The sequence below is a fragment of the Leptodactylus fuscus genome, chromosome 3, assembly GCF_031893055.1.
Source record: "Leptodactylus fuscus isolate aLepFus1 chromosome 3, aLepFus1.hap2, whole genome shotgun sequence".
Lineage (NCBI taxonomy): Eukaryota > Metazoa > Chordata > Amphibia > Anura > Leptodactylidae > Leptodactylus > Leptodactylus fuscus.
In genome coordinates, this window is record NC_134267.1 from 8,546,105 (window position 1) to 8,573,126 (window position 27,022).

Genomic DNA, 27,022 nt, shown 5'->3' on the forward strand with positions numbered 1-27,022 from the left:
CATGAGAAGATAAGGAGAGGATGGGACAGAAGTCGTAGACCTAATGGCATAGTCTTCAAGCAGTTACTGACTTCCTAGACCAGAGGTGCAAAATACTGTACATTAGTAATAGTGTTCTATCTAATATATAAAAATAGAGTTTATCAAACCTGATTGTATACCCTCTGCTCAACTTTAACATGGTTTACTATAAAACAGCGCCACTCCCATCCGTGGGCTGTGTGTGGTACTGCAGCCAAGTCACATTCGCTGTTACTTTTTTTTTTTTGTAATATCAAAACCACAGGACGTAAATCCTCGGCTGTGGCCAACCTAGTGGATGACGGATCTACCGATGCTAATATTATAGTAGTGACCTATTTACACCTTTTAATACTCGATCCATTGGGATTACAAGGTGGGAACAAGGAGGGGCAATTCGGGTTATAGATTTCGTTATTTAGTCTGAAAGAACCGAAAAATACTAGGCTGGCGAAACGCAGGGCTGTGGAGTCAGTGTCGGGGCCACTTTTGGGTAGAGTTAGAAAAAAGTTCATTTCAATATAATCAGTCTGAAAGAACCGAAAAAATACGCCATTTTGGATCTTGAACATTTGGATTAAACATGTAAACGATAGACAATTTAAAGGGATGGGCTATAGAAGGACCTCATGCACATTGCTCCTTAAAGGGGTGATGAGATTACAGCATGTGTGATGGGAGAAAAAGTAAAATTTTCGATTCACGAGCCAAGAAATTTTTCTTCAAGTGTCACCAGTACAAATAATAACTTTTTAATTTTATATCTTTATACTTTTAGGTGTCAAAAATAAAAAAAAATAAAAAAAATTGGTGGCGGGGGAGGGGAGGTGTATAGAACAGGCTACCAATTCTGTGTCTATACATGTACAAAAAAAAAAAATTCCAGGTATGATAAGACGACGTCTAGGCCAAGTATCACTTCTTATCTCAAGTTCTACTCTAGATAACCGAGCGAGCGCTCACAAGAGGTGGGAGGATCCGTTCCGACACTTACATAGACTTAAAAGCAAAGCACCAAAGACGCAAAGACTAAAAAACGGGAACTAAAGGTAGAAAAAGGCACAGGAAGCAATAAACACTTCTTGTTGGGCTTGCATAGAGACATCCCGTCTCAGAACGAAGAAGATCGTGTAACGGGTTCTGACAGTGCACCGATCACCGTCTCCACCGCCGAGGCGGCCATTTTGCCGGCTGCAGTATTATTCAGAATAAAGCCTAAGAACTAGGATCATCGCTAAGGCAAGAGGCGAGGAGGAGGAGGTCCAGACGGCAAAATACGCAACGTCAACCGTGCCTAAGAGAAGGATACACATCCATGAACGTGAGCGAGCGCGCTCAGACTAACACCGACAAGGATGAACACACAAACAATTTTTTTTAGAATGCCCGGCCAGGGAGCATTTGCAACACTGTCCAATGCCACCGACGTGTCTGTCCTAGACCGTGGCAGAGTACACCATCATCTCCCCCCCCTGTTTCAACCAAAGGGGTTAGAAATTTAAAGTGCCAATGCAGTCTTAAAAAATATTTACAGAAGAATGCACAGTACCTTAAACACCGTATGGAAAAACGTTCCGATTGTTTAATGGCAAGGGGAGGGGGGGGGGGAAAGATTCATATAAATCTGATGCTTTTTTATGAAGGGGGGGCAGAAGATAAAACACGAAATAGTGCAAGAAACATTGTGTGCACCAGGGCTACACACGCCACCATGCTTAAAAATAAAACGCCTAAAAAAAAACGGATGAACATCCGATTTTAATGGCACTGATTTTGCGCATGTATGTGCACACACTCGTCCATAAGAGGATGGAACGGACTGCGCACGGATCCTATACAGACCCATTCATTTCAAGGACCTGTCCTAGGTGTTCCCTGCCCCCTACACCAACCGTTGATAATAACTCAAGTCTATTGATGGATTTGTGAAAAGTAACAAAGATAAGACAAGTCCTAACTCTTCAGGGTCCATTAAAATGGACCATCAAAAAATGGGCACGTGAATACCCCTCCTAAACTCAATGGGATTTGCAAACATCCGTGTGACATCACTGCCATGAGACCAGGGCCTAAGACCGGATATCATATAAGATACTTCCCCCATATACATGCACACTCTGCCGAGCACATATGCACCATGAAGGGACAGAGAGAGTCTTTCATCGCCCTGAGGATCGGACATGTTGAAATCAAACATGCCCAACCCTTTCCTTCGCTGACGGCGAAGAGGTGGGAGGTCATCCCCATATACAATAGACTTATCGGGGCTAGGGATAGGGATCACATAAAATAGATGTGGACATTGCTTTAAGGGGTTGTCCAGGACTCGGATCCTGAGCGCCACTTCCGCTTCTCACACCGTGACATCACATAGCTGTAGGTCAGTCCCATTCAAATGAATAAGCTGCAATACCAAGCACAACCACTATACAACGTAAGGCGCTGTGCTTGGCAAGTAGTACAGAGGCCTCAGCATGACCTTTAGATCCTAGTCCTGGACGACCCCTTTAAGGCATTAACCAGAGTAGGACAAGTTTTTTTGGAAATGGAAGACAACGGATACTCATTACGGATAATGGGAGCGGTCACAATGGCGGGTGGAACTTTTTTGAAAGGAGCCAAAACGGCATTAGAGATACTACAGAAAACGGATGAGCCCTATGATATAAAAAGGGAACAAAGGTGCCAAGAAATACAGAAGACCCATCACCAAAACACAGTGGAAGAAGCCATAGGGCCGGGTCAACGATAAGCCCATCTATACACTATTGTGATATCACTCGGGCGTAACATAGTATATGTTCACATCGCGTCTGTCGTATTTGCCCCCAGGCACGTAGGCTGGACAAATCCAGAGACAAAAGAGCTTGCTTTGGCCTTCATCAGGCTGTGGAGTCAGTGTTGGGGCCACTTTTGGGTAGAGTTTAAAAAAAAGTTCACTTCGATATAATTATTTTTCATTATAGAATAGAAATAATACAATATAATTAGATGTATAGCTTGTTCTATATTTTTTTTCACGAGTTAGACGATCTTTAATGCTTTAGTCCGACCCATTTATGGAGGAGGAGTCAGAGTCGGCTGTGGAAAAACACAGGAGACCGAATCGGTGGTTTAGCTTTTCGACTCCACAGCCCTGATGAGATCAATATTAGACAATGCAGACACATACTGCCAAAATATATGCAGCACCCTTTCCCCAAATTTGACAGAGGGCTTTAACATGATGCGAACAAGGCCCAATTCCCACAAAATAGATCCCTCCACTGTGCTGAAGTGACAAGTCCCCGATCTACCGATCCATTCTCCATGTATACAAAGTCTTCCTCTACAGGTTCGGATACAGCGTCGCCGCCCCGAGCACCAAATGTTTCTTGAACTACTCAATATTTTAGGACTTTTCGATGGTAAAAGGGAACAAAGCCTGGACCCAAGTCCAAAGATCCCGAAGACGAAGGCAGATCCACCATCCATTTGCCAGTCGCATGTTACAGAACACTTCCTTTCAAATGTTCTAAAAATAAAAAAATACTATTCCATATGGGGGGGAGGGGAATCCAAAAATTTCCTGTTCAAGGACGACAACCTTATTGCGCAAGATACATCCTGGTATAAATGCAAAGTCTCCTCCATATGAAGAACCTGCCATTTTCGGGGAGGATATCCAGCCTACCAATAACATTCACAGGGGGAAGGGGTCAAGATTAGGATAGGAGCCCAATAGATAGGTACTGGCCCTTTAATTAGATCAACCAGAAGATTCCAGGAGACAATTCATTAGTCCGAGCTCCGAAAAATCAATGGCCGTCAAGCATGCCAAATAGGATGAGCACGTGGGCGTCCGAATCAATAGATGTCATTACTAAAAGGACTACAGAGATCTCGCAGATTTATAGGAATGATGCCCCCTGCAGGATACCAACCTATAGAACAGCCACTACAGTGTAGAAACCATATTGAAACCCAATAACAAGAGAACGCGGCCTTTAAAAAAAACACCTAAGTAAGGAATCCAAAAACTGCACTACATGGCTGCCATTTTTAGATTTTGAACTAGAATTTTTCCTTTAAAGGGTTTTGTCCAGGACTACGATATTAATCGTTGCGGCCTCAACACAGCGCCGTACACTATACAGTGGTTGTGCTCGGTATTGCAAGCGGGACTGAGCTGGAGCATGGCCATGTGGCCAATGGACTGGTTGTCCATATCATAGTCCTATACAACTCTTTTAGTGTTGACCAAGCGGTATTTGTGAATGTTATTCGTAGGGGGGGGTCAAAAGGAACGCAACGTCACCTCTAGTAACCAATGAAATATCAGCACCAACTTGGATGAAACAAACAAGTCATGTTCACATCATGCTAGAGTCCTTTAGTGTATCCATCAGACTCCGTGCACCCCATAGAGGCCACAATCGTCCTTCGGGCCTCCGTTGGGTTGATCTATATTTTTTATTTAACGGTATCGAAAAGCGAAAGTTGTCCATGACTTTTTAGGCCGAGCCAGAAACCGTAGACCACGATACAAGGCTTTGTTTGGAGTCGATGGATGCCGAGTGTCCCGGTAAGCTTATACGTTCTCGTAGCCTCGTGTCGGAGGTCGAAGTCTAACATGACGTGAACAAGGTCTAACCCAACCTACTGACTTCCAGCTTCACAAAAAGGCATCAAATTTATTCCCGTCTTAGGACGACCACCATCTTGCCGTCTTCTAGAGTCGTATAGGGAGTCTAGGGAGTTTAGGGTTTGGTTTTTATTCGCCCATTGGGAACATTTAGGGTTTTATTCTAAAAGTACTTAAACTACGGTTAATTGTAAGAAAAAAAAAGAAGCCAGGTAGTCGCCTCCGCCCCGGCCAGAGAGCGAACGTGAAGAAGATCCAAGCATTAGTAATGATAAAGCGTCAGCATTCGGGAGAACATGCAGCCTACAAGTTCTGCTTCATCGTTCCGAAGAATGCGCAACGGCCCTCCTTACAGGCAGATTATTAGTATACTGATACACTTAAAGCTCGAAGTGTCATACTCTATTATTTCTAAGTACGGGTACATGTGCTTTTATTATCTGATACAAACTGAGCATATCCTAAGTCTATGAGGTGATATTCTGGAAGGTAGAGACAGGAGAAGAGAAACGCGTTGTCTTTTTTTATTTCGACTTAATCGGCTCCCGCTCCAACCACCGCACTCTGACCTTTTGCTTATAATGATATTCCTTAAGGAAGTCTTGTAACATGGATGGCAAAGGAAGTAAATCGATACCATCGTAGGTGGTAGACCTGCAAATGACCGCCCGGCAGATGTACTGCAGGCTAAACGGGAAAGTCCTATTTAAGGGTACCGTCAGTAAGGGTTCGAAAAACATGCAAGAGCTAGGATCTTTATAGTGTTCTAAGAGTCCCGTAACAGTGGAGGAGTGAAATACACAGGGATCGTGGGCGTCGAAGCTGAAGTTATGATTCCATTGCTCAATGCGGGCGTGCAGAGATCGGTTGTAGCGACGGAAGCTCACAGAGAAAAGGTAGTCCTCTTGTGCGGAATCCCTGAGCAAAAAGGTGCCTTCTGGCCGGCCTTCCAGCAACGCTTCTGCCTCGTAGCGATCCATGACGCCCCAATAACAGGGGTTACTAGTAATCTCTACTAGATCTGGCACAAGGCAGTGAATATAATCGATCTGTGTGTGGACTTTCCAAGCCCCCTGTCTATTCGTTTGCATATGGCTGTCTCCAGAAAACTGGCGCTGCTTCTGTCGACGGGACTGTAGACAGAGAGTCGTGCCGTCTTCTTCAGACTCACAACCGCCGTGCGACGCTGCATTGTTGTCCGCCGACATGTCAGCCATGCCAGGAGCAAGTTTTGGTCCAAGCTTATATACTGGGTTAACTTGTGCTGTAGCTTCGAATGTGTGGATCTGGGCATTGGGAGGAGGGTCGACCCCTTCTTCAATGCTAAGTCTACGCCTTTCGCGTAATCGGTCTTCTTCGTCTTCAGTGGAAAGAGTCTGCTCGAAGGTATCCAATATGCTTGAGTGTGGACTGACGGGGGCCGTATGTTGCTTAATCAGGTGCCATTTCTGAGCCAGGTCCGAACCTGGAGGAAAGGGACATTTTTCAAGCATTAGCTCCGAAAGATGAATTTTTCTCTTGGTTGCAAAGAGTGGCTTTGATGGTCTGTTGTATGTTCTCATAGGAAAACATAACCCTACAGTCTCATTGAGTCTCTGTCTTAAACTGCGACTACCGATCGCTCTACTAGACACGACCTCCATGTCGTGAACAGATCCTACGACATGTCTTCGGTCTCGTCTTGGGAGTCCACTTCTTTGCCTGACAATTTTCTTATCAGGGTCGAGAGAGTTCTGAGTTTTGGTGGAACAAGAATGTTTCTTTTTGCCGCCCCATGGAGCATGGCGAGTGTACGAGTCCCTTCGCGCCAGACGGACGCCAGCACTAAGGCCGATATCATTGTCTTTTTCGATACTAATTTCAACTAGCTGTGGCATTTCAGATACACAGTTGGGATTTCTCCTATTGGCGCTACTGCAGGCGGTCAAGCTTAGTTCGGTCGAGATGTTCCTGTGTAATGGGTTTGCTGACGACAAGGGCGACTGACTAGAGGAAGGTTCTGCTTTCTCCCCACCACCCAAACACCTGTTTGCATTAACATCCACCACACTGGTTTGGTTTCCATCGTCTTCATGGCTAAAGAGATTCTGGCACCGATACTTGAATGTATTCCACATTTTTCCAACTTTATCCATTGATCAGTGAACCTGCAAAGAGAGAGAAACAGTCACATGTTATGAAGTTGGACAACGAGGTCAGTAGATGCAAATTACTTAAAGGGATTCTACCACTAACACAACATTTTTTGTAATTACCACGTCGGAATAGCCTTAAGGCTATTCGTCTCTTACCTTTAGACGTGGTCTCCGCGGAGCCGTTCCTTAGAAATACTGGTTTTAGCTGCTATATAAATGAGTTCTCCGCAGTAATGAGGGCGGGCCCCAGCGCTCAAATGGCGTTGGGGGCGTCCCCACTGCTGCCCGAGAGCTCACTCCAGCACTGCCTCCATCTTCAGCTGCAACCCCGCCCCTTCCGTCTTCCGTCTCGGTCCAACTTCCGACTCCTGCGCAGTACACTCCTGTATTGAACTACAAGAGCAAGAGCGGCCTCCCAAAAATAGCCACCAGCCGCAGTACTTTCCTGTATTTAACTGCAAGAGCAAGATCGGCCTACCAAAAATGGCCGCCGGCCATTTTTGGGAGGCTGCTCTTGCTCTTGTAGTTCAATATAGGAGCATACTGCGCAGGCGTCAGAAGTTGGACCGAGACGGAAGACAGAAGAGGCGGGGTTGCAGCTGAAGATGGAGGCAGGGCTGGAGTGAGCTCTCGGGCAGAAGTGGGGACGACCCCATCGCCATTTGAGCGCTGGGGCCTGCCCTCATTGCTGCGGAGAACTCATTTATATAGCGGTTAAAACCAGTATTTCTAAGGAACGGCTCCGCGGAGACCACGTCTAAAGGTAAGAGATGAATAGACTTTCTTAAGGCTATTCCAACGTGGTAATTAGAAAAAAAAATGTTGCTTTAGTGGTAGAATCCCTTTAAATTGAAGGGGTCACTTTCCTCCCCATTCACCCTACCACTGCTGTTCCAATGGTGCCCGCGTCACCTGTTTGTCTGTCCTTGGAAAACGAGCAGCTTCGAAACAGAAGTCGTAGGAATGGGGGAGTTTGGCGTCCTGTTTTTCCACCAATTTGGTGAACTTTGTTTAAAAAAAATTGCAATTATAATTTTGACTAATATAAAGGCCAAATATTCAAGAATAATTTTGCACAACCAAGATGTCCAAAATAAAAAACAGGTATTTCCCGCGAGGACCACTGCAAGCTTCCAAAAATTTTCCACATTTTCGTTTGAGCTTCACCTACAGACTCTGGTTCCCCCCACACTTAATAGCCTACTAAAGGGTTAATTGGCTCCCAATCTATGTAAGGGAAATCCAGGATTCAGTTTGTGAACCCCACTATGGGTAAGAACCACTGAATTCCCCGAAATCCGCTGGCGCTATAGAAATTAATTACAGGAAAAAAAATTTTTTACGGGGGAATAATCGTTCAGGGATTGGGTTTTGCTCCATACAAAAGCGACCCAAGGGTTAAGGTCTACAAAGTCTACAAAGTCTGTGGCGGTCTGCCAATTTTCATAGCTATAACTGGAGGAGGAATAGAAGACAATCCCACTCCGAGACTCGTCTAATACAGTTCCAGTTGAATTCTCGAAGGAGAGGAATGCATTGTTTAATAAGAAGAAAAAAAAGATTCCCCAAAAACTAAGAAGTGGTGTCGTGTGACTGACTACAAGAATATGGTGAAGGACTTGAACCTCGCCTCGTCTACACTAGCGAATTGGTATGTGACCTCCATGGTCTGTTACGTAGAGGCCGAGCACAGGACGCAGAAATACAGCGATGTCCGGGGATAGATCAAAAAAGCTGAAATATAATAGATGGAAGGGGCTCATCGTATTCGGTGAGATGGAGAAAGAGGAATCCAGTAGATCATCTGAGTCATGAAGAGTTTTTCCACCATCTTCTTTTCCCACCTAGACTACTGCAACGACCATCTCCGTGGCCTCAAAACTTTCAGTCTTGGAATCCCACCCCTTAAAGGGGTTGTCCAACGAAGTCAACTCGACAGGACCTATGTCTCGACCCACGTTGAACCTGAGTGCATCCAGGTGGGATTGGAGGTGGTCGGCGCTCCCATTCCCTTTAAGGAGAGCAAGGGAGATGGCCGAAGTGCAGCACTTGGTTATCTCTGGTGCCCCCACAGAAGTGAATGGGAGCGCCGACCACCACCAATCCTGCCCGCGTTCAGGTTGGCTGCGCTCAGTATGAATGTGAAGTGGGACGAAGGTCCTGCTGAGTTTACTTTGTGGGACAATCACTTTAAATCGGTTACAAAGGTAATTACCTCTTCCCTCATTGCACCATGGCCAACCCATTCACCGACTACATAATGGCCAGAAAATTCAGTTGGGTGTATTAACAATGGCCTAGGAGGCCGGCCATCCCACACCTCCTATATACTCCCATGTACTCTCCAAACTGTGACACAATACAATAGATTGGACGCTCGCTCATCCTCTACCACCATCACCACTGGTAAACTTAAGACACCATACGCAGCCTCTCAATATCCTGATAATAACCAGTAGCCTATATTGCCGCACCAAATCAACGATTAGAACAATAGCGTAATAACAACATTACCAGTCTGATCTTCTATTGGCCGAGACCCACCACAGAAACTCTGTCCCACACTAGTCACCAGGCCCCGGTAGCTGGCCATGGTTTAGCCGCATTGTTCAGTCATCGCTGCCAGAGTTTTATGAAACTAGAGCAGACACGAGTACGAGGAAGATAAAAATACACCTGTAAGAGCTGCCCAATTGTCTTATGTGTAGTGACAACTAGGCAAGAAGTCCAAAAACAACACCGCCCTCCCTTCACGTGCGTTTATCAAAGAATAACAACAACATTGGCTTCGATGTGGGGGAAACAGAGCTGAGCCGCGCGAGGACAATTACATAATCCCACAACCACATGAACTTTGCTTTGGGAACTGTTAAAGGGACACGCACACGTAGGAGGCGAGTCTAGGAAACCCCGTCATCAAAGGACCGACTAGGAAATTCTACCGGGAACCCCTCACGCTTGTTCACTTTTCTGATGGTCGTAAAAGTCCCGCATGCAGTTCTCTGATCGTGGGCGTTTCCTATTTGAGGTTGAGGCCTCGCGTTACGGAAACGCAGCCGTTTTTGTTGCAGATTTTGAGCCAAAAAGCAAAACAAAAAAAAAAAACGAAGCAGTTTTGTAAATGGAAATCTAAAAAGTTACAAATGTCGGAATACAGAAATAAGAATTTTTTTTTCTTTTCAAAGTTTTGAATTTTTATTTCAAACTATGTAACTTTGTTATTGTCGTCATCGTAACGCGTCCTTTTGGCTGCACAATAAACACTGTGAATTCGAAACCCAGAAGGTCACAAAGTTTTTCTCGAATTCCGACTCATTCTGAATTTTTTTTCCAGCTTCTTGGCACATCAGACGGAATATCGGGGGACATTATGACAAAGTACAATTTGACATTCAAAAATGAAGCCAAAATTTTTGAAAAAGTGATATGGCTTTTGGAAGGCAGGGAGTGAAAACTGAAAATAAAATATGGATGCGGGGCGGGGAAGGGTCAATGGTAATTGAAAAATCACCAACATCGAACTTCAACCGACATGATCTAGGGCACATTGGTTACCACAGTATTCGGGGGATTCTACATGGAGTTTCCTTTGGACCAAACACAAATGAACGGGGTCTCTTCTCACGAGGGACGGAGCGCCACCTAGGCCATGTGACTAGTGAACATGATGTCACTGTCCTCACCTGACTGCCACTTTACTGATCCCAAGTATTTGATGTTCTAGCCTCATGCTTTGCCCCATTCGCTTGAATAGGACTTCGCTGTCTTCAGACCATGTGTCCGATGGGCACGACATCACTTGGCCTGTGAGGGGCTGATCTGTAAGGATCTTGGGTGTCAGCTCAGATCATCTGTCCTAAGGATGGCTCATCAATGGAACAGCCCTTCAAATATCTTAAAAGTAGTCTCTCTTTGGTGGCCTGTATGTAAAACATATCACGAAGCTAAAATTCTGCCACCCCTTTTGGAGAGGCTTCCCTGCCTATAACAATCGGTCTGGGGTCTACATTGGCCACAAAAAGTTTACATTAAAGGGATCCGATCATAAAAACGCAATTTTTTGTGGCCAACACGTAGGAATAGCCTTAAGAAAGGCTATTCTTCTCCTACCTTTAGATGTATGCAAATGAGTTCTCTCACAGCAATGGGGGTGTCCCCAATGCTGCGAGAGAACTCTCCAGCGCCGCCTCCATCTTCTTCAGGAACGGCCTCTTCACGTCTTCTTCCGGTGCTGGCTTCAAACGTCTAGGCCTTGGGCAAAGCTGACTGCACATGCCTGCTGGCCACAAAAAAAGTGGCCGCTTACAATACAGTGTAAACAGCCATTTTCTTGTGGTCGGCAGGCATGCGCAGTTGGCTTGAGTTTGAACCCCAGCGCCGGACGACAACGCGTGAAGAGGCCGTTCCTGAAGAAGATTAAGGCGGCACTGGAGAGTTCTTTCGCAGCATTGGGGATGCCCCCAGTGCTGTTTGAGCGCTGAAGCCCGCCCCCAGTGCTGCGGGAGAACTCATTTGCATACAGACCAAAACCGGGATTTATACCGAACGGCAGCGCGGAGAAGACATCTAAAGGTAGGAGAAGAATAGCCGTTCTTAAGGATATTCCTATGGGTTAGCCACAAAAAAAAAAAATTGTGTTTTAAGGATAGGAACCCTTTCAACGGTCATCCACAGTTGTGGTCGAGGATCTCGGGATACAGATCTTATACGAGAGCATATGACATGGAGCAATAGATGTTTTGGTGAATGGGCATCATAAGTGTATGATACACCCAAGGTAGGGTTGATCCGGCAACACAGTAAAGCTCCGTACACACTCTACCTGTTTACACCACAAACGCGGAGTAACAATAGACGGCTAAATATTACGCTGCAGGAATTCTTAGAAATCTGGAGACGACACAAAGAACCCTCTGAAAATTTTCCACTAATCTCGCGTCTAGATTTCTACATGGAATCCGAATCTGCACATCACATGGGCCAAAAGTCAGGAGACTCGGGTGCCCTGATTACTTAAAGGGGTGGAAACGGGGACACGAGATATTAGGATTTGTATAAGGAGAAGTCCTACAATGTCCCATATAATTCCATATCGATTCCTCAGCGTTTTCTCCATCTTTGCTGTGATGGACGGCCCGTGGGCCATGTGATGGTCACAAAGGTGTATGGCTGTCTGCATTTACCCCTCAAGTTCTTAGCATCTAGAAATAGCCGCCCCTGCACTGATTTTGGCACAGCTGGAATTTTTTTCCTCTAGCCCCCACCATTCCTGAGCAATAACTGCGGTCAGTTTCGGTGCCTGATAGGCTATTTAGTCTCTGTACAGTCAAGTGGGCAGTGTCAGGCAGGAGCAGGCAAAGGGTGTGATCCCTTTAAACGTGATAGCCCATCTGTACGCAACTGGTGCTTGTGTTGCAGGATGGCAGATAATAGTACGTATTACTTCCCTATTCTACACCCTTCTTTACGCCTGACGTGAGGGGTTCATTTACCTTTCACCCCGGGCCAAGGACTTCTCTTCAATGTACAAACATTACGATATGGCAAATAAATCAATCCACTGGACAATGGGCAAACACGATAAGTTCTTGTCTCGTGATATACGTGGGTATATACCAAGAGATTGTTCGGATGGAAATTTACTGCAGTATTACACAACAGAGAGGGGCAGCGGCCGCCGCCTCGACGAAACATGTGCTAGGAATACACACACGTGGGCTCAATGTGTTGTCAAGAGATCACACACACATTTACTAGTCCCCAATGGTCACAAGTGGAAACAGAAGTGGCCAAAACCAATAATACGCAACACACGAGCAACAATGTATCCAAGGAGGAAACTCTATGAAGCCAAGTGCATTGCCTGCACGTAGCGCCTTGTCCCCGACCCCACACAGAGGCCGCTGACCTGAACTCACGGGATCATATAACTCCATGCTTTAAGTTTAGGCCACTCGAACCGTGACCAGGCCGCACAATTTTACAAATATCTTGAGGAGTTCAAAGAGTCTCAGCCTATGTTCCTATTTGTGCCGGAGACTCCATTGCAAGGTCCAACCAAAACGTGTGAATGAAAAAGTCCTGCACGGACAACTTTGTGGACAAACGATGGACCCCATAATAGTCAATGGGGTCTGTATGTAACTGCAATTGAAGCAGCAGTCTGCTTCTCTGTTGGTATGGTCCTACAACAGACCAGAACAACGGACAGTTCAACCCATGGGTGAACTTAGTGTCTGACTCCTCTCTGGTGCTTAGGGAAGCCACAGAAGTTCTGATATAGGCAGAGCGAAACTAAGGTGTCCTGTCCCCAGCTTCAAGTATAAAGGGATTTTGTTCTTTTTTTTTTTGGCCAATACGGGCGTGGACAGCTTTACAACGGAGCTTTTTGGAACACTGAACCCATGTCCACAAGTATCTATGGGTGGTTTTGTATCCCAATTCACCCCGACAGGTTCCCTTTACTACCTCCACCAATTCTAATTCTTAAGACCTGTTAATAGGCTCCTCTCCATGGATTTTGAAAGAATTGGAATTTTCTTTCTTGCCCCCACCAATCCTGAGCAAAAAAAGTGCAGGTAGTTTTGGTGCCTGAAATGCTATTTAGGCTCTGTAGTGTCAGGTGGGCGGTGTCAGGCATGGGGGCGTGACTTAGAACTCCAAAGACAGCCAGTGTCAGCGCTCAGAATCGCACTCCTTGTCTGCTCCTGCCTGGCACCGCCCACCTGACAGTACAGGCCTAGATAGCATATCAGGCACCAAGACGAACAGCAGAACTAGGTAATTTATAGACCTGAGGTTCGCTATCATTTAACCATAAAATGACCAACTTATTCCATCCCAGTAGACTACCTCAAGGCGGAAAAAGTAGTGTTAATTGGGTTCATTCTTCCTTTACTACCTTCACTCGAGCAATCTCCTCCGTCCATCCTGCATGCTATACAATCAAGTGTATTGATCCCGCAACGAGGCGAGTACAACATTAATCCTCTGCATTGATCCTTTGTACAACCTCCCCCAAAGAAAAGAATTAAAGGGGTTTTCCAGGCTTATAAGACGGATGACCAATCCTTTGGATATGACATCAATCGAATGTTCAGTGGGACGTACAATACGCGGAACCCCCACAGATCAGCTGTATGAAGTGATAGACGCTCTATGACCACTGCGTCACACGCCAATGACGCCATGCTGACCAGTCACATTGGTTTCACTCAAGCGCATAGCAGCCTCTGGCCACGTACCTTGGGTAGGACTTCTGGCAGCCATACAATCAGTGCAGGGTCCCAGTGCTGGACCCTGACCAATCTAATATTGGAGACCAACCCTGTACCAATCTGCATGGGTCTATAATGGGGTCTGTCATTTTAGAACAAACCTAAGAACAAATAAAATCTGTACGTGCAGGACTTTTCCCTGCGCAGGTTTCCAACGGACCTTGCAGCGCACATGTGAACGTGGCGGTTTTATACAGTACACACCCCGTTAAACAGGATGGGTCAGCTCTCCGGAGAAACTCTCCTAACTAAATACTTCCATTCCACTTAAAGCAACGACTGCACACCAAGATAACAAGAATGGCGGCACTAGGAGGGATGCCAGGTCCATATATTTATACGGCAGCAGTAGTTTGCCCTCTGCATTACCCAGTCTGTATACAGAGCCCAGGTGATGCAGGAGGGTGCAGGGTAACATTGCAGGGTAAGGAGGGATATACAAGTCATTTCCATGTGCACGGATGAGAACTGGCCAATAAAATGGATTTCAGCAGGACACGACAGCGAGTGGGAGCAGAGAGAACTTCTTGGAATTGTCACCGCACTCCAGACTCCAGGCAGGCTCACGTGGGCAATGAGGGGCGAGGCTGAACCCTGCCTTGGTCTATATTTGGCACTAAAGAGGGACATTTAAAATAAACCCGTGTTTGTCGCCTCTTTATACTCCAGCTGCTCACATTAGGTGTTTAATACTCTCTAGTGACGTGTCCGAGGATTTCCGAGGTTTCCGGCGCCATGTCCAGGGATAGTGGTCAGACAAAGCAGCAGTCTGTCCCCCGACCCCTCCCAATATACTAAGCAAATATGAGTGGGGGTATAAGTCACTAAGGAGGGGAGACCGGAGGTACATCGGAAGCGATATCAGCCCCATCTTACAATAGAAGGGGTCAGAATAGTGAGCGCAGCTCTGGAGGATAATACAGGATAAGTAATGTAATGTATGTACACAGTGACTGTACCAGCAGAATAGTGAGCGCAGCTCTGGAGTATAATACAGGATAAGTAATGTAATGTATGTACACAGTGACTGCACCAGCAGAATAGTGAGCGCAGCTCTGGAGTATAATACAAGATAAGTAATGTAATGTATGTACACAGTGACTGCACCAGCAGAATAGTGAGCGCAGCTCTGGAGTATAATACAGGATAAGTAATGTAATGTATGTACACAGTGACTGCACCAGCAGAATAGTGAGCGCAGCTCTGGAGTATAATACAGGATAAGTAATGTAATGTATGTACACAGTGATTGCACCAGCAGAATAGTGAGCGCAGCTCTGCAGTATAATACAGGATAAGTAATGTAATGTATGTACACAGTGACTGCACCAGCAGAATAGTGAGCGCAGCTCTGGGGTATAATACAGGATAAGTAATGTAATGTATGTACACAGTGACTGTACCAGCAGAATAGTGAGCGCAGCTCTGGAGTATAATACAGGATAAGTAATGTAATGTATGTACACAGTGACTGTACCAGCAGAATAGTGAGCGCAGCTCTGGAGTATAATACAGGATAAGTAATGTAATGTATGTACACAGTGACTGCACCAGCAGAATAGTGAGCGCAGCTCTGGAGTATAATACAGGATAAGTGATGTAATGTATGCACACAGTGACTGTACCAGCAGAATAGTGAGCGCAGCTCTGGAGTATAATACAGGATTAGTAATGTAATGTATGTACACAGTGACTGTACCAGCAGAATAGTGAGCGCAGCTCTGGAGTATAATACAGGATAAGTAATGTAATGTATGTACACAGTGACTGTACCAGCAGAATAGTGAGCGCAGCTCTGGAGTATAATACAGGATAAGTAATGTAATGTATGTACACAGTGACTGTACCAGCAGAATAGTGAGCGCAGCTCTGGAGTATAATACAAGATAAGTAATGTAATGTATGTACACAGTGACTGCACCAGCAGAATAGTGAGCGCAGCTCTGGAGTATAATACAGGATAAGTAATGTAATGTATGTACACAGTGACTGCACCAGCAGAATAGTGAGCGCAGCTCTGGAGTATAATGCAGCATGTAACTCAGGATTAGTACAAGATAAGTAATGTTATTTATTATGTAATTACTCATAATTAATGCTCCCATATATTACACCTTGTACCTTTAATAGTGTTTATAGCTATCTGTTTGGAGGTAAAGGAATTCATCTATTAGGTTTTACACCAAACATGACCTCTGGTCACCACCTGCTCTGGAACAGAAGATCTACTTTCAGGAGACTGGTAAAAGGTGTTGTTCATAACACTTCCATATAATAGTCTATTGTTCTGCGAAATCCGCAGGGTCAACTCTGTTTTGGAAGCTGTTGAAAGCGAGTGGAAGCAGCTCGAGTGCCCCGGCCAACCCAACACATAAGCAAACAACATATTACTAAAAGGAACGACGGCCAAGAAACGTCGCCTTGTGTATAGTCAGACATTAAAGGGACCTGCTGAGGACGGGCTCAGCGGCCTGTGTGTATCTGCCCCAATAGGACACAGAGATGACATTTGGGGGAGGAGAGGGGTTCACCATTACTAAGTCACCATCAAGCAGCCGCTCATACAGTGGCCAATAATACACGTGACTTGTAGCTGGACCCTCCTGCACAATCCCGCTCCTTATTGTGTATGCATTGACTTCTATAGAGCGGTGCTATACCCAATATGTTGTGGAGTCAGACCCGGCCGATCTGCTACTGGTGACCCCTACACCTGGAATAGTCCTATAGGCTACAGCCACATGTGTCGGGTCCACGGAGATTCCCGGGTGCTCAATCACAGCATTGCAAAGGATTGAAACCACTGCCATAGACAGCGCAATAATGGAGGTGCTGCAAGTCCATAACCCGCAGCGCAACGCACTTTACGCTCGGGTTTTATTCTGCAATGTGTGAATGGGATTTTGTTCACATGGCGTCTACTATAGATCTAAGCAGGCGAGACACCAGCAATGTCACATAGCTAACGCACTGAATTAGACACGCGTTTCCCTCCGCCATCAAGCAGTCAATCTTTACCTGGTTATCAATATCATGGGGCGTGCTCCTAATATTGTACAGCACTGCAGAATATGTTGGTGCTCTCAGGTGATGCACGAACAAGAGGATTGTATATAAAAAGGAACAACAGCAGGTAGGTGGTAGTCGCCCTGACGTACCCTTCACCCAGCCTTGGCACCCGCGAGGACGTGCGTTTATGGAGGTGTTTAGTACACATAATATTCATTAAGAACGAGAGGGCAGGAGGAGGATTCAGATTAACCCTTTCACTCGCACTATACGCACGGCAAAGTACAATCCAATATAACCAACACCGTGGCCCACGCCGACAGACTGGCAGGGGTGCCAATAGTCACACTCCTATCACATTAAAGGGGTTCATCGGTCCCCATGCCCACTTTGCGGTAAAAACCACTGCAATTTCCAAAACCGGTGTGGTTTTGGAAATCGCAACAGGTCAGTTGTATGTACGTACCGCCAGCAAAAGTATAATTGTAAAAGAAAGTCCGCAGAGGAAAACCGCCGTGAACTTTCTGTCTGAAGCGCTGTGGAAAGAACCACAATGTGTTGCCATACCACCAGATGGCGCCATACTAAGAAAGCAAAAAGTCCAATTATTCTGTGAAGAGTTACCAGCATGTAAATGCCGAACATTGGGGATTACAATGAACATGATATTTAAAGGGGGCTTTTCTAGGCTCATCCATTCATGACGTATCCTTAGGTCATCCAATAACTAGTCCTGCAAATCCTCTTTAGACAGACTTAAAGGGGCTCTATCAGCAAAATGATGCCCCACATATGCGTGAATAGCCATTCAGGCATTGCTAATGTTATATTAAACTACACCCCCCCCCCCGGTTTAAAATAAATAATACCCTAAAAAAAGAATATGATAATCATACCGTACCGTGCACGGTGGGCGGGCATGCACGGTCCGACGTCATCTTTAGCCACGCCTACATCTTCTTTCTTCTTGCAGCGATGTCCTCGGGTCCAGTCTTCCTCGTCTTCTTCTTCCGGCGTCATTGCTTATAATCACACACTGGAATAGGAGTATGCTCAGTTCCCCTGCTACTGCGCTGGCGCGGGATTGAAGACGAGGAAGATGGGACTCGAGGAGTAGCAGGGGGACAGCAGAAGGGAACTGAGCATGCTCAGTTCCCATGCTACTGCGCCAGAGCGGGATTACAAGCAATGACGCCGGAAGAAGACGACGAGGAAGACGGGACCCGAGGACATCGCTGCAAGAAAATGTAGGTGTGGCTAAAGATGACGTTGGACCGTGCATGCCCACCCACTGTGCACGATACGGTATGATTATCATATTCTTTTTTAGGGGGTGGGGGGTAGTTTAATATAACATTAGCAATGCCTGAATGGCCATTTTAAAAGCTATTCACGCATATGCGGGGCTCTATCAGAATCATTTTGCTGAAAGAGCCCCTTTAAAAAGGGTTATCCCAGTCTTAAAGGGGTTCTGCCACATCCCCTATCCTGTGGCTATGGGAAGTAAAGTCACATTCCTGTTGGATCGGCCAGTAAGTGGGAGTATGGGGGGAACTGAACATCCCCCTGCATCCGCCCCATTGAATGAAGTGCCAGCGCCTTCCTTTGCTCCTGGGTCAACCGCCCCAAAAAAGTGAATGGCGTGTTTGTCACCAAGTGCATCATTCACTGGGAAGATGGAGGGGACCAATGGAGAGAGGTTGGACCCCCCCCCCCCCCCCCCCGTTATCTCCCATCTTGATGACACAACCCCTTTAAGTAACACAAACCATACTCTACATGCCGGCGTTCTGCCATCGGATGGTTCAGAATATCTAACAATCAGGCACATCGGCCATCTCCTGAAGGGCGGGTTATTGGTATCTGACAGGCACAAGCCGGCCCCGCTTACACCGATGTTGATAGACTCACCGTTACTTATTTCTGCATTACATTCCTCATGGTGGAACCTGAATAAGTGCAGCTGACAGACAAGGCGCTCTTAACACGTTTTTGCTCGTCCTCTCATCTCCAAGTGCTGAAAAGTTTCTGTGCTCGAGTGCGCCGCGGCTTTACGGCTCCAAGGCAACGAGATGACAAGTGCAAGAAGAGAAGAGACCGGATCTTCCTTTCCTAGTGCAAAAAGATGCCGTCAACTCCGGATGTTACGACAAGCCCTGCAAACAAGCACAACACAAGCGATTACATCGGGGACACATCACTCTATGGCAAATGCAGAAAAGCCAGGAAGACGTTGCGTGAAATAATCAGACTTGTACAAACTTTAATACAAATGACATCAACTTCAAGCACGGGCGAAATTATCTAATGTGCCAGCATCTGCCAACTGATCTGATGGCGTCGGCAGGAACCCATCGGCCCACTCCTTTATATTGTAATCTGATTAATTGTTAATGCAGGTTGCACCAGATGGGGAATTAAACATATTGCCTGATCACGAAACACGAAATGCAGGCGTCGCTCCGTAGCGCTGCCGCCTGACGTCATTTAAAGGGCAAGGCGGCATCGAAGCCCGTGGGCTAGAGCAGGTTGTGTAGTACAAATCCCGAATAACGCATCCGTAAATGTGCCTGGAGACTTTAGCGCCCCTCCGTATCACATGGAGGTATATGGAGCATAGATTCCTTACGGTCAGAGCGGACCATGAGCCGCCAATAGAGCTTAAAGGGGTGGTCAAGCACAAGTACAACGCCATGATGCAATAGAATAAATAAATAATATATATCTCTATATTAGGAGTCACATATATTATGTATCATGCTCCCCCAAAGAGTCAATGACTACCGACACCTTCATAGACAGTCCGTTCTACCATCACCACTGACTATTGTCTCCCATTAGTCTAAGACGAATCACTAATAATAGCTTTGTAGAGCCGCCGTCTTCACAATATAACATGACACTAATTAAACTTTATAGAACGTACAACCAGTTTATACAACACCAAAACCGGCGGCCGGCCCTCGCCAGGGTCATGTACTGCAATAATAAAGTGCACAGTAAGGAGTCTGCAAACCTGCTCAGCAACAAGTATACCAAGGGCTGGAGAGTAGATGTACCATAGTGAGTGTACAGGGCTAACAGGGTGCACTAAGGGGGTACAGGGGTAACAGGGTGTACTAAGGGGGTAACAAGGTGCACTAAGGGGGTAACAGGGTGCTCAGCAAAATATCAACTTATATATTATTACAATGGTGCGTCTGCAAGAAACATTTACATTACTTATCCTGTACTGATCCTGAGTTACATCCTGTATTATATTCCAGAGCTGCGCTCACTATTCTGCTGGTGCAGTCACTGTATACATACATTACATTACTTATCCTGTATTATACTGCAGAGCTGCGCTCACTATTCTGCTGGTACAGTCACTGTGTACATACATTACATTACTCATCCTGTATTATACTCCAGAGCTGCGCTCACTATTCTGCTGGTGCAGTCTCTGTGTACATACATTACATTACTTATCCTGTATTATAGTCCAGAGCTGCGCTCACTATTCTGCTGGTGCAGTCTCTGTGTACATACATTACATTACTTATCCTGTATTATACTCCAGAGCTGCGCTCACTATTCTGCTGGTGCAGTCTCTGTGTACATACATTACATTACTTATCCTGTATTATACTCCAGAGCTGCGCTCACTATTCTGCTGGTACAGTCACTGTGTACATACATTACATTACTTATCCTGTATTATACTCGAGAGCTGCGCTCACTATTCTGCTGGTACAGTCACTGTGTACATACATTACATTACTTATCCTGTATTATACTCCAGAGCTGCGCTCACTATTCTGCTGGTACAGTCACTGTATACATACATTACATTACTTATCCTGTATTATACCCCAGAGCTGCACTCACTATTCTGCTGGTACAGTCACTGTGTACATACATTACATTACTTATCCTGTATTATACTCCAGAGCTGCGCTCACTATTCTGCTGGTACAGTCACTGTGTACATACATTACATTACTTATCCTGTATTATACTCCAGAGCTGCGCTCACTATTCTGCTGGTACAGTCACTGTGTACATACATTACATTACTTATCCTGTATTATACTCCAGAGCGGCGCTCACTATTCTGCTGGTGCAGTCACTGTGTACATACATTACATTACTTATCCTGTATTATACTCCAGAGCGGCGCTCACTATTCTGCTGGTGCAGTCACTGTGTACATACATTACATTACTTATCCTGTATTATACTCCAGAGCTGCGCTCACTATTCTGCTGGTGCAGTCACTGTGTACATACATTACATTACTTATCCTGTATTATACTCCAGAGCTGCACTCACTATTCTGCTGGTGCAGTCACTGTGTACATACATTACATTACTTATCCTGTATTATACTCCAGAGCTGCACTCACTATTCTGCTGGTACAGTCACTGTGTACATACATTACATTACTTATCCTGTATTATACTCTAGAGCTGCACTCACTATTCTGCTGGTACAGTCACTGTGTACATACATTACATTACTTATCCTGTATTATACTGCAGAGCTGCGCTCACTATTCTGCTGGTACAGTCACTGTGTACATACATTACATTACTTATCCTGTATTATACTCCAGAGCTGCGCTCACTATTCTGCTGGTGCAGTCACTGTGTACATACATTACTTATCCTGTATTATACTCCAGAGCTGCGCTCACTGTATTCAGGGTCATCCATCCATTCCACTAGGCACAGGTGGACGAGTTGGGTCTGACCACAGGCTTTGTCCAAAGTCAAGCAGCAGAATTAAGGGCGCAGCTCAGAAGGCATCAGCTGAGCCGTTTACAGTAAACTTGGTGGTTTACAAACACAGAAGCCATCACCTCTGCCTATGAGCCGTAGTCAGCCACGTCCTTCCTGGATGCGAGTGCGGTACATCAATGTGACATTGTATCCCAGCAGGTGTCTTCACCGAAAAATGACTCACTTTGCCGCTGCTGTAGGAGACGCCATTCATTATCCAGCCTCCTCTGCTGACACCAACATGGCCTCTGGGCTTCTTGTAAAACTTGGTACAATTGGGACACGAGAGGACGTCATTATTGAACTAACAAAGCCGGCCACCTGGGCTACCGACGCAGGAAACATCATACGGCTGACACAGCAGAACGGGAAGAAACCGCGGAACAATCTACACAAAGTCAGGGAGAGAAGTGCCGAGGGCACCAACAAAGGAACCGCCGAATAGATCAGCCAGAATCCTCCGTATACCAGGGCCGGCTGTATATCAGATATGGCTGATCTTCCCTGTGTGCAGCCCATGCCGCATGTTTAGCCACTTTTGCTCCTTTCTGCAGCTGCATCCCCCTCCTCCATAACATTTACTGATTTTTGGTGACTGAGGAGCTTTACATATGTGAGAGAATAAGGTCCACCGCGTGCAAGTCCAAAAACTGACTGACCGGGTCCTGGGTGTCTGATGATCACGGCGGCGTGTCAATCACGAGCCATGACAGAGAACGGATTGGAAACAGGCCACCATTTTTACGAACCGAACTCTCCCGTTGGAAAGTCAATGGGTCTGGCTGACTAGGCCGTGAGAATCAACACAGTCGTCTGAATATGGACGAAGAACAGGTCATCACTAGCTCAAGTCCCTGAAAACTCCTTTGATATCCCATGAGGGCGCCCTTACAAGAAAGATGGCCCTTTGGGAAAGGGGGCGCTCCGCTTGTGGACCCCCGAATGGAATCGGCAGCACGGACATAACGACCAGGGTAAAGGACATAGCAGTGACTACAGGGCCCAACAACTAAGGGGCCCACTGAGACCCAGGGTGCAAATAGTGATAATGGATGATGGAACGGGGTTGGGGTAAATGGTTTGGTCCATTAATTTAGAGGGACATCATAATGCCTGCATGTGACATCACCATCGACTTTCTTCACTTGCTGTGATGTCACAGCGTACACAGTGACGTTTCTGTATTGCCCCCATGTACAAAGGAACCCTAAATAGCTGCACACTTTCTAAACTTACGATGGTCAGGATAGATTGGGGACCCATTACAAGTTTTGTTATGGGGCCTGGTTGCACCTCTGTTTCGTAGCAGATTCTATAAGTCCACAAGGTTACTCAAAAAGATTAATATTGGAGGAATTTGAGACCAAGTCACCACCTTGATGTCTTTGTCATGTTGCCCACGCCCTTCCTGAACAATGTTTCAGCAGAATAGTGCCACACTGCCACTCCCGAGCACTCCCTGTACCATTAAGTGGTATAATCCAGCTATGGGCCATAGTTATTAATCCCATCCACCAGGACATCCAGTCATCTACTCCTTGGCTCCGGCCACTGTTCTTCCAAAGTGTTTCCAAAACAGGTTTTTATGAGAACCTACAAATGATTCTCTAAAGCCGCTATCTGTACAAATAAAAATAACCTCAGCGGGGTTAATGCCTTAAAGCTACAGGGCGTCTGTGCCAGGGTGAACTACAGAGGAATGGGCTACAGTCCACCTCGTGGGTACAGGCATGCATCACTTTCACTTTCTCTGTTGGAAACGCGCCCCCGTTCCTGTATGTGTTGCCCACCTGCCCCACTGCTCTGACATCACCATATCCTCGTGCATGCGCAGTATCATGTGTGCTGATAGTTGGGCACCGAAGATGCAACCCAGGTCACTTACCTACTGAGGCTGCGGAGCCTCTTCTCTGCTGGGTGTAGGGTGGGCTGTAGAGATGGCGCATGCGCAGGACGCTCATACATGCTGAGGACTACAAGAGCATAATGCTGGTGGGCGAGAATTCTCCAAGGACAAGAGGTAGTCAGCGCAATGAGATGATTGACTCCCACTGCCGGGGTGGCACGAACAGGAACAGGGATGCGTTTTCAATACAACTGCTCAGTCCCTAATCTGCATATAGAATCAAACTTAAAGGGGTCGTCCAGGCAAAGATGGAGAACCCTTTTAACATTTAAATCAGCTGGGGGCAGTGAAAAATTTTTCAAATAATTCAATCAGCGAAGGGACTGAACGTCACAACCTATGACATCACGGCTCCTCTACCTGAGGCCAACTCCGCTGGAGCAGAATTACGGGGAGGCGCGGGAGGACACCAGAGCGACGGGGGACAGGCAACTAGGCGTTTTTTTTCTCACTGCCCCCAGCTTCCATTTTTCCTGGACAAACCCTTTAATTTTCTCAGCAACCTCAATACTGAGAAATATAAGAGTGGTGGGGGGGAGGTGATCGAATCCCTTTAAGAACATTACAGTAAACTAGCAAGTGCAATGGCCACCAATGAACAATCCCCGAACCCAACCATCAATGGTAACCTATGGGCCACAGATGTAGAATACTGCAGGAAACTGCAAAGTAGCCTCAGCGCATGTTCACACAGCAGATTTCTTGTAGATAAAGATGTGACGTTATAAGTGAAGCAGAATCCAGGGTAGAATTCGGATTTCTTTCACGGATCGGCGGTCCCGCTCAATAGGGCTAATCTGCATATGGCGACCTGCTGCAATGTTCACAGCAAGAAGTGACACATCAATACTCCCCCCTTCCCCCCAAATTTCAAACCTGCGAATGAAACTTCATAAGAAATAGCAGCACAGAACGGCATTGAGGAGTCAGGCAGATTTCACTGTGTGAACATACCCTTACACCGGGGTCCCTCAGGGACTGTGAATGAGGGGCCCACGGGGTCTATTGTCAGCCATTAGACGGAGCCGCGTTAACGTTTAGTCCGTTCTTCTGTTTCCAGAACAGATCAATGAAACAGTGCAAGTCTGAAAGCGCCAACATGGTGTCACCCTGGACATAAGGGAACACACAAGGGGGTACCACAGATGAAAAATGGGCACCATGTATCAGCCATGTATCCAGGGTGAGATACAAGTATATACGGTGTCATGTACTCACCCTGCACAATAGATATATGAATGATAATTACATGGATATATGGTAGGATGTATTGTAAACTATTGGCTATGTATACAGTGCCCAGGGTGAGATACAAGTATATATGGTGTCATGTACTCACCCTGCACAATAGATATATGGATGATAATTACAAGTATATATGGTAGGATGTATCTAGTGCTCAGGGTGAGATACTATATATATATATATATATATATATATATATATATAGTGTTATGTATTGTGACTATCAATGGATGAGAGTTCCAATACATTGCACTATATGTATATAATCACCCTGAGCATTGGATACAAAATATCACACCACATATACAGTGTATCTCACCCCAAGCATTGGATACAACAGACAGTTACAATACATCACACCATATATACATGTAACTATCTGTCATGTATTCAATGCTCAGGGTGAGATACAATGTATATATGGAGTGACGTGCTGTAACTATCAGCTATGTATCTAACGCTCCGGGTGAGATACAGCAAATCAGACCATAAATACATTGTATCTCACCCGGCACAATAGCTACATCAATAGTTACAATATAGGACACCATATATAGATGTAACTATCATCCACGTATCTAATGGTCAGGGGCGAGATACAATGTAGCATGTAGAAGACAGACAGACACAATCCACATTTACAAAGCTGCCATAGATTTCCCAGGTGACAGGGACAAAGCTGCAACACTGCCTGTAATAACCACAAATTTAGGGAGCAGATCTGAGGGGTCTCAATGTGGGGTAAGCTAAGGAAGAGGGGAGCAGGAGGGACCTCAATATGTGACTGCTGTACTGTAACCTATAGACAGAAGACTGCAACTGATCTGTACAGGACCGTAAGATGCAAAGCAGAGAGTGCCCAGATATATGGGGGGGGGGGGGGGCTCTGCCAGGAAGAAGTACAGAGACACAAATGATTGAAACAATGCAGTGGTAAGAGTGATGGCTATGACATGTACACTGCAAGAAAAAAGAAAACCGGAGGTGTTCCCCATAATACTGCACCCCATGTTCACCTGCAGCACTATACACAGTATATATATATATATATATATATATATATATATATATATATATATATACACACACACCAGGATGTTACTATACAGTGGAAATACAGGGCTCAATATCTGCAGGTTGCACTAGATCCACCATATACAATGCCATTGTCCCCCAGAAGTCAGTCTGTCCAATCATTATCTCACAGACCACATCTGCAGATCAGTGTGTAGTTTGTCACCTCTCTGAACAATCCGTTGTCAATTTCACATCTAAAATGATGTCCATGTTCACACTCAAGACAGTTTTCTAGCCTCAGCCCTGACATCCAGCAGCAAATTCTAAGACTCAGGTTTTACAGTCACCAAATAGGATGAAATCTCCACTGACGTCTATAGTCACATCACCATACAGACCTATCGATAAGATATCGTAACGATCCCAAGTCGTGCAATCCGATCGCCCCATTAGCACATCAACTATTGTTCCCAGCGATCGTCAGGTCTATGCCCAGCTGATCGCACAATACTCAGACTACGGCAGAAGTTATAACAGCAGGAGACGTCGCACAATCAGGCAGATCGTTGGCGATTTCTGTCACTTACCGATGATGCATTAGATGTTAGCAATATCCACAGACATCCCGGCACACTGCGCGGCCCAGACCCCGGCCTCCTATTGCAAGCTTTCCCCGCCCTCGGCAGTCAATTCCGGATTCCTTTCCACCACCACCCCGGGGCTTACTCCCGGGCCTATCCGTCCCCAGAAACCTGCTTGCAGTGACCGAGGAGTAGGCTGCTGCCGCTGCGGGGTGTCAGGCAGCGGTGGCGGCTCCTCCGGAGACACTATGGAGGCAGCAGCGCAGCATCCCCCCAAGTCTGACCGCGACGGAAAATAACGAAGGGGACTAGACAGCTGTGACAGACAGCACGCCGCAGCCAATCACAAGACGGGATGGACGCTGCGGCCAATCACAAGGCGATATGGTCAAGACAGCGTGGCTCGGGTCGCTGCGGACAGCCAATCAGAGCGCTGTTGGCTG

The 27,022-nt window shown here is 46.1% G+C and overlaps 1 protein-coding gene across 1 annotated transcript; it reads right to left on the reverse strand.

The window, feature by feature from the left end:
* Nucleotides 1-3,025: 3,025 nt before the first annotated feature.
* Nucleotides 3,026-26,858, reverse strand: SOCS5 (suppressor of cytokine signaling 5). The gene is made up of 3 exons (XM_075267007.1): nt 26,586-26,858; nt 18,978-19,222; nt 3,026-6,792 (listed from the first exon to the last, which is right to left on the reverse strand). Exon 3 carries the CDS (start codon nt 6,778-6,780, stop codon nt 5,170-5,172), a length of 1,611 nt encoding a protein of 536 aa, XP_075123108.1. The 5' UTR covers nt 6,781-6,792; nt 18,978-19,222; nt 26,586-26,858; the 3' UTR covers nt 3,026-5,169.
* Between the last annotated feature and the right edge of the window lie 164 nt (nt 26,859-27,022).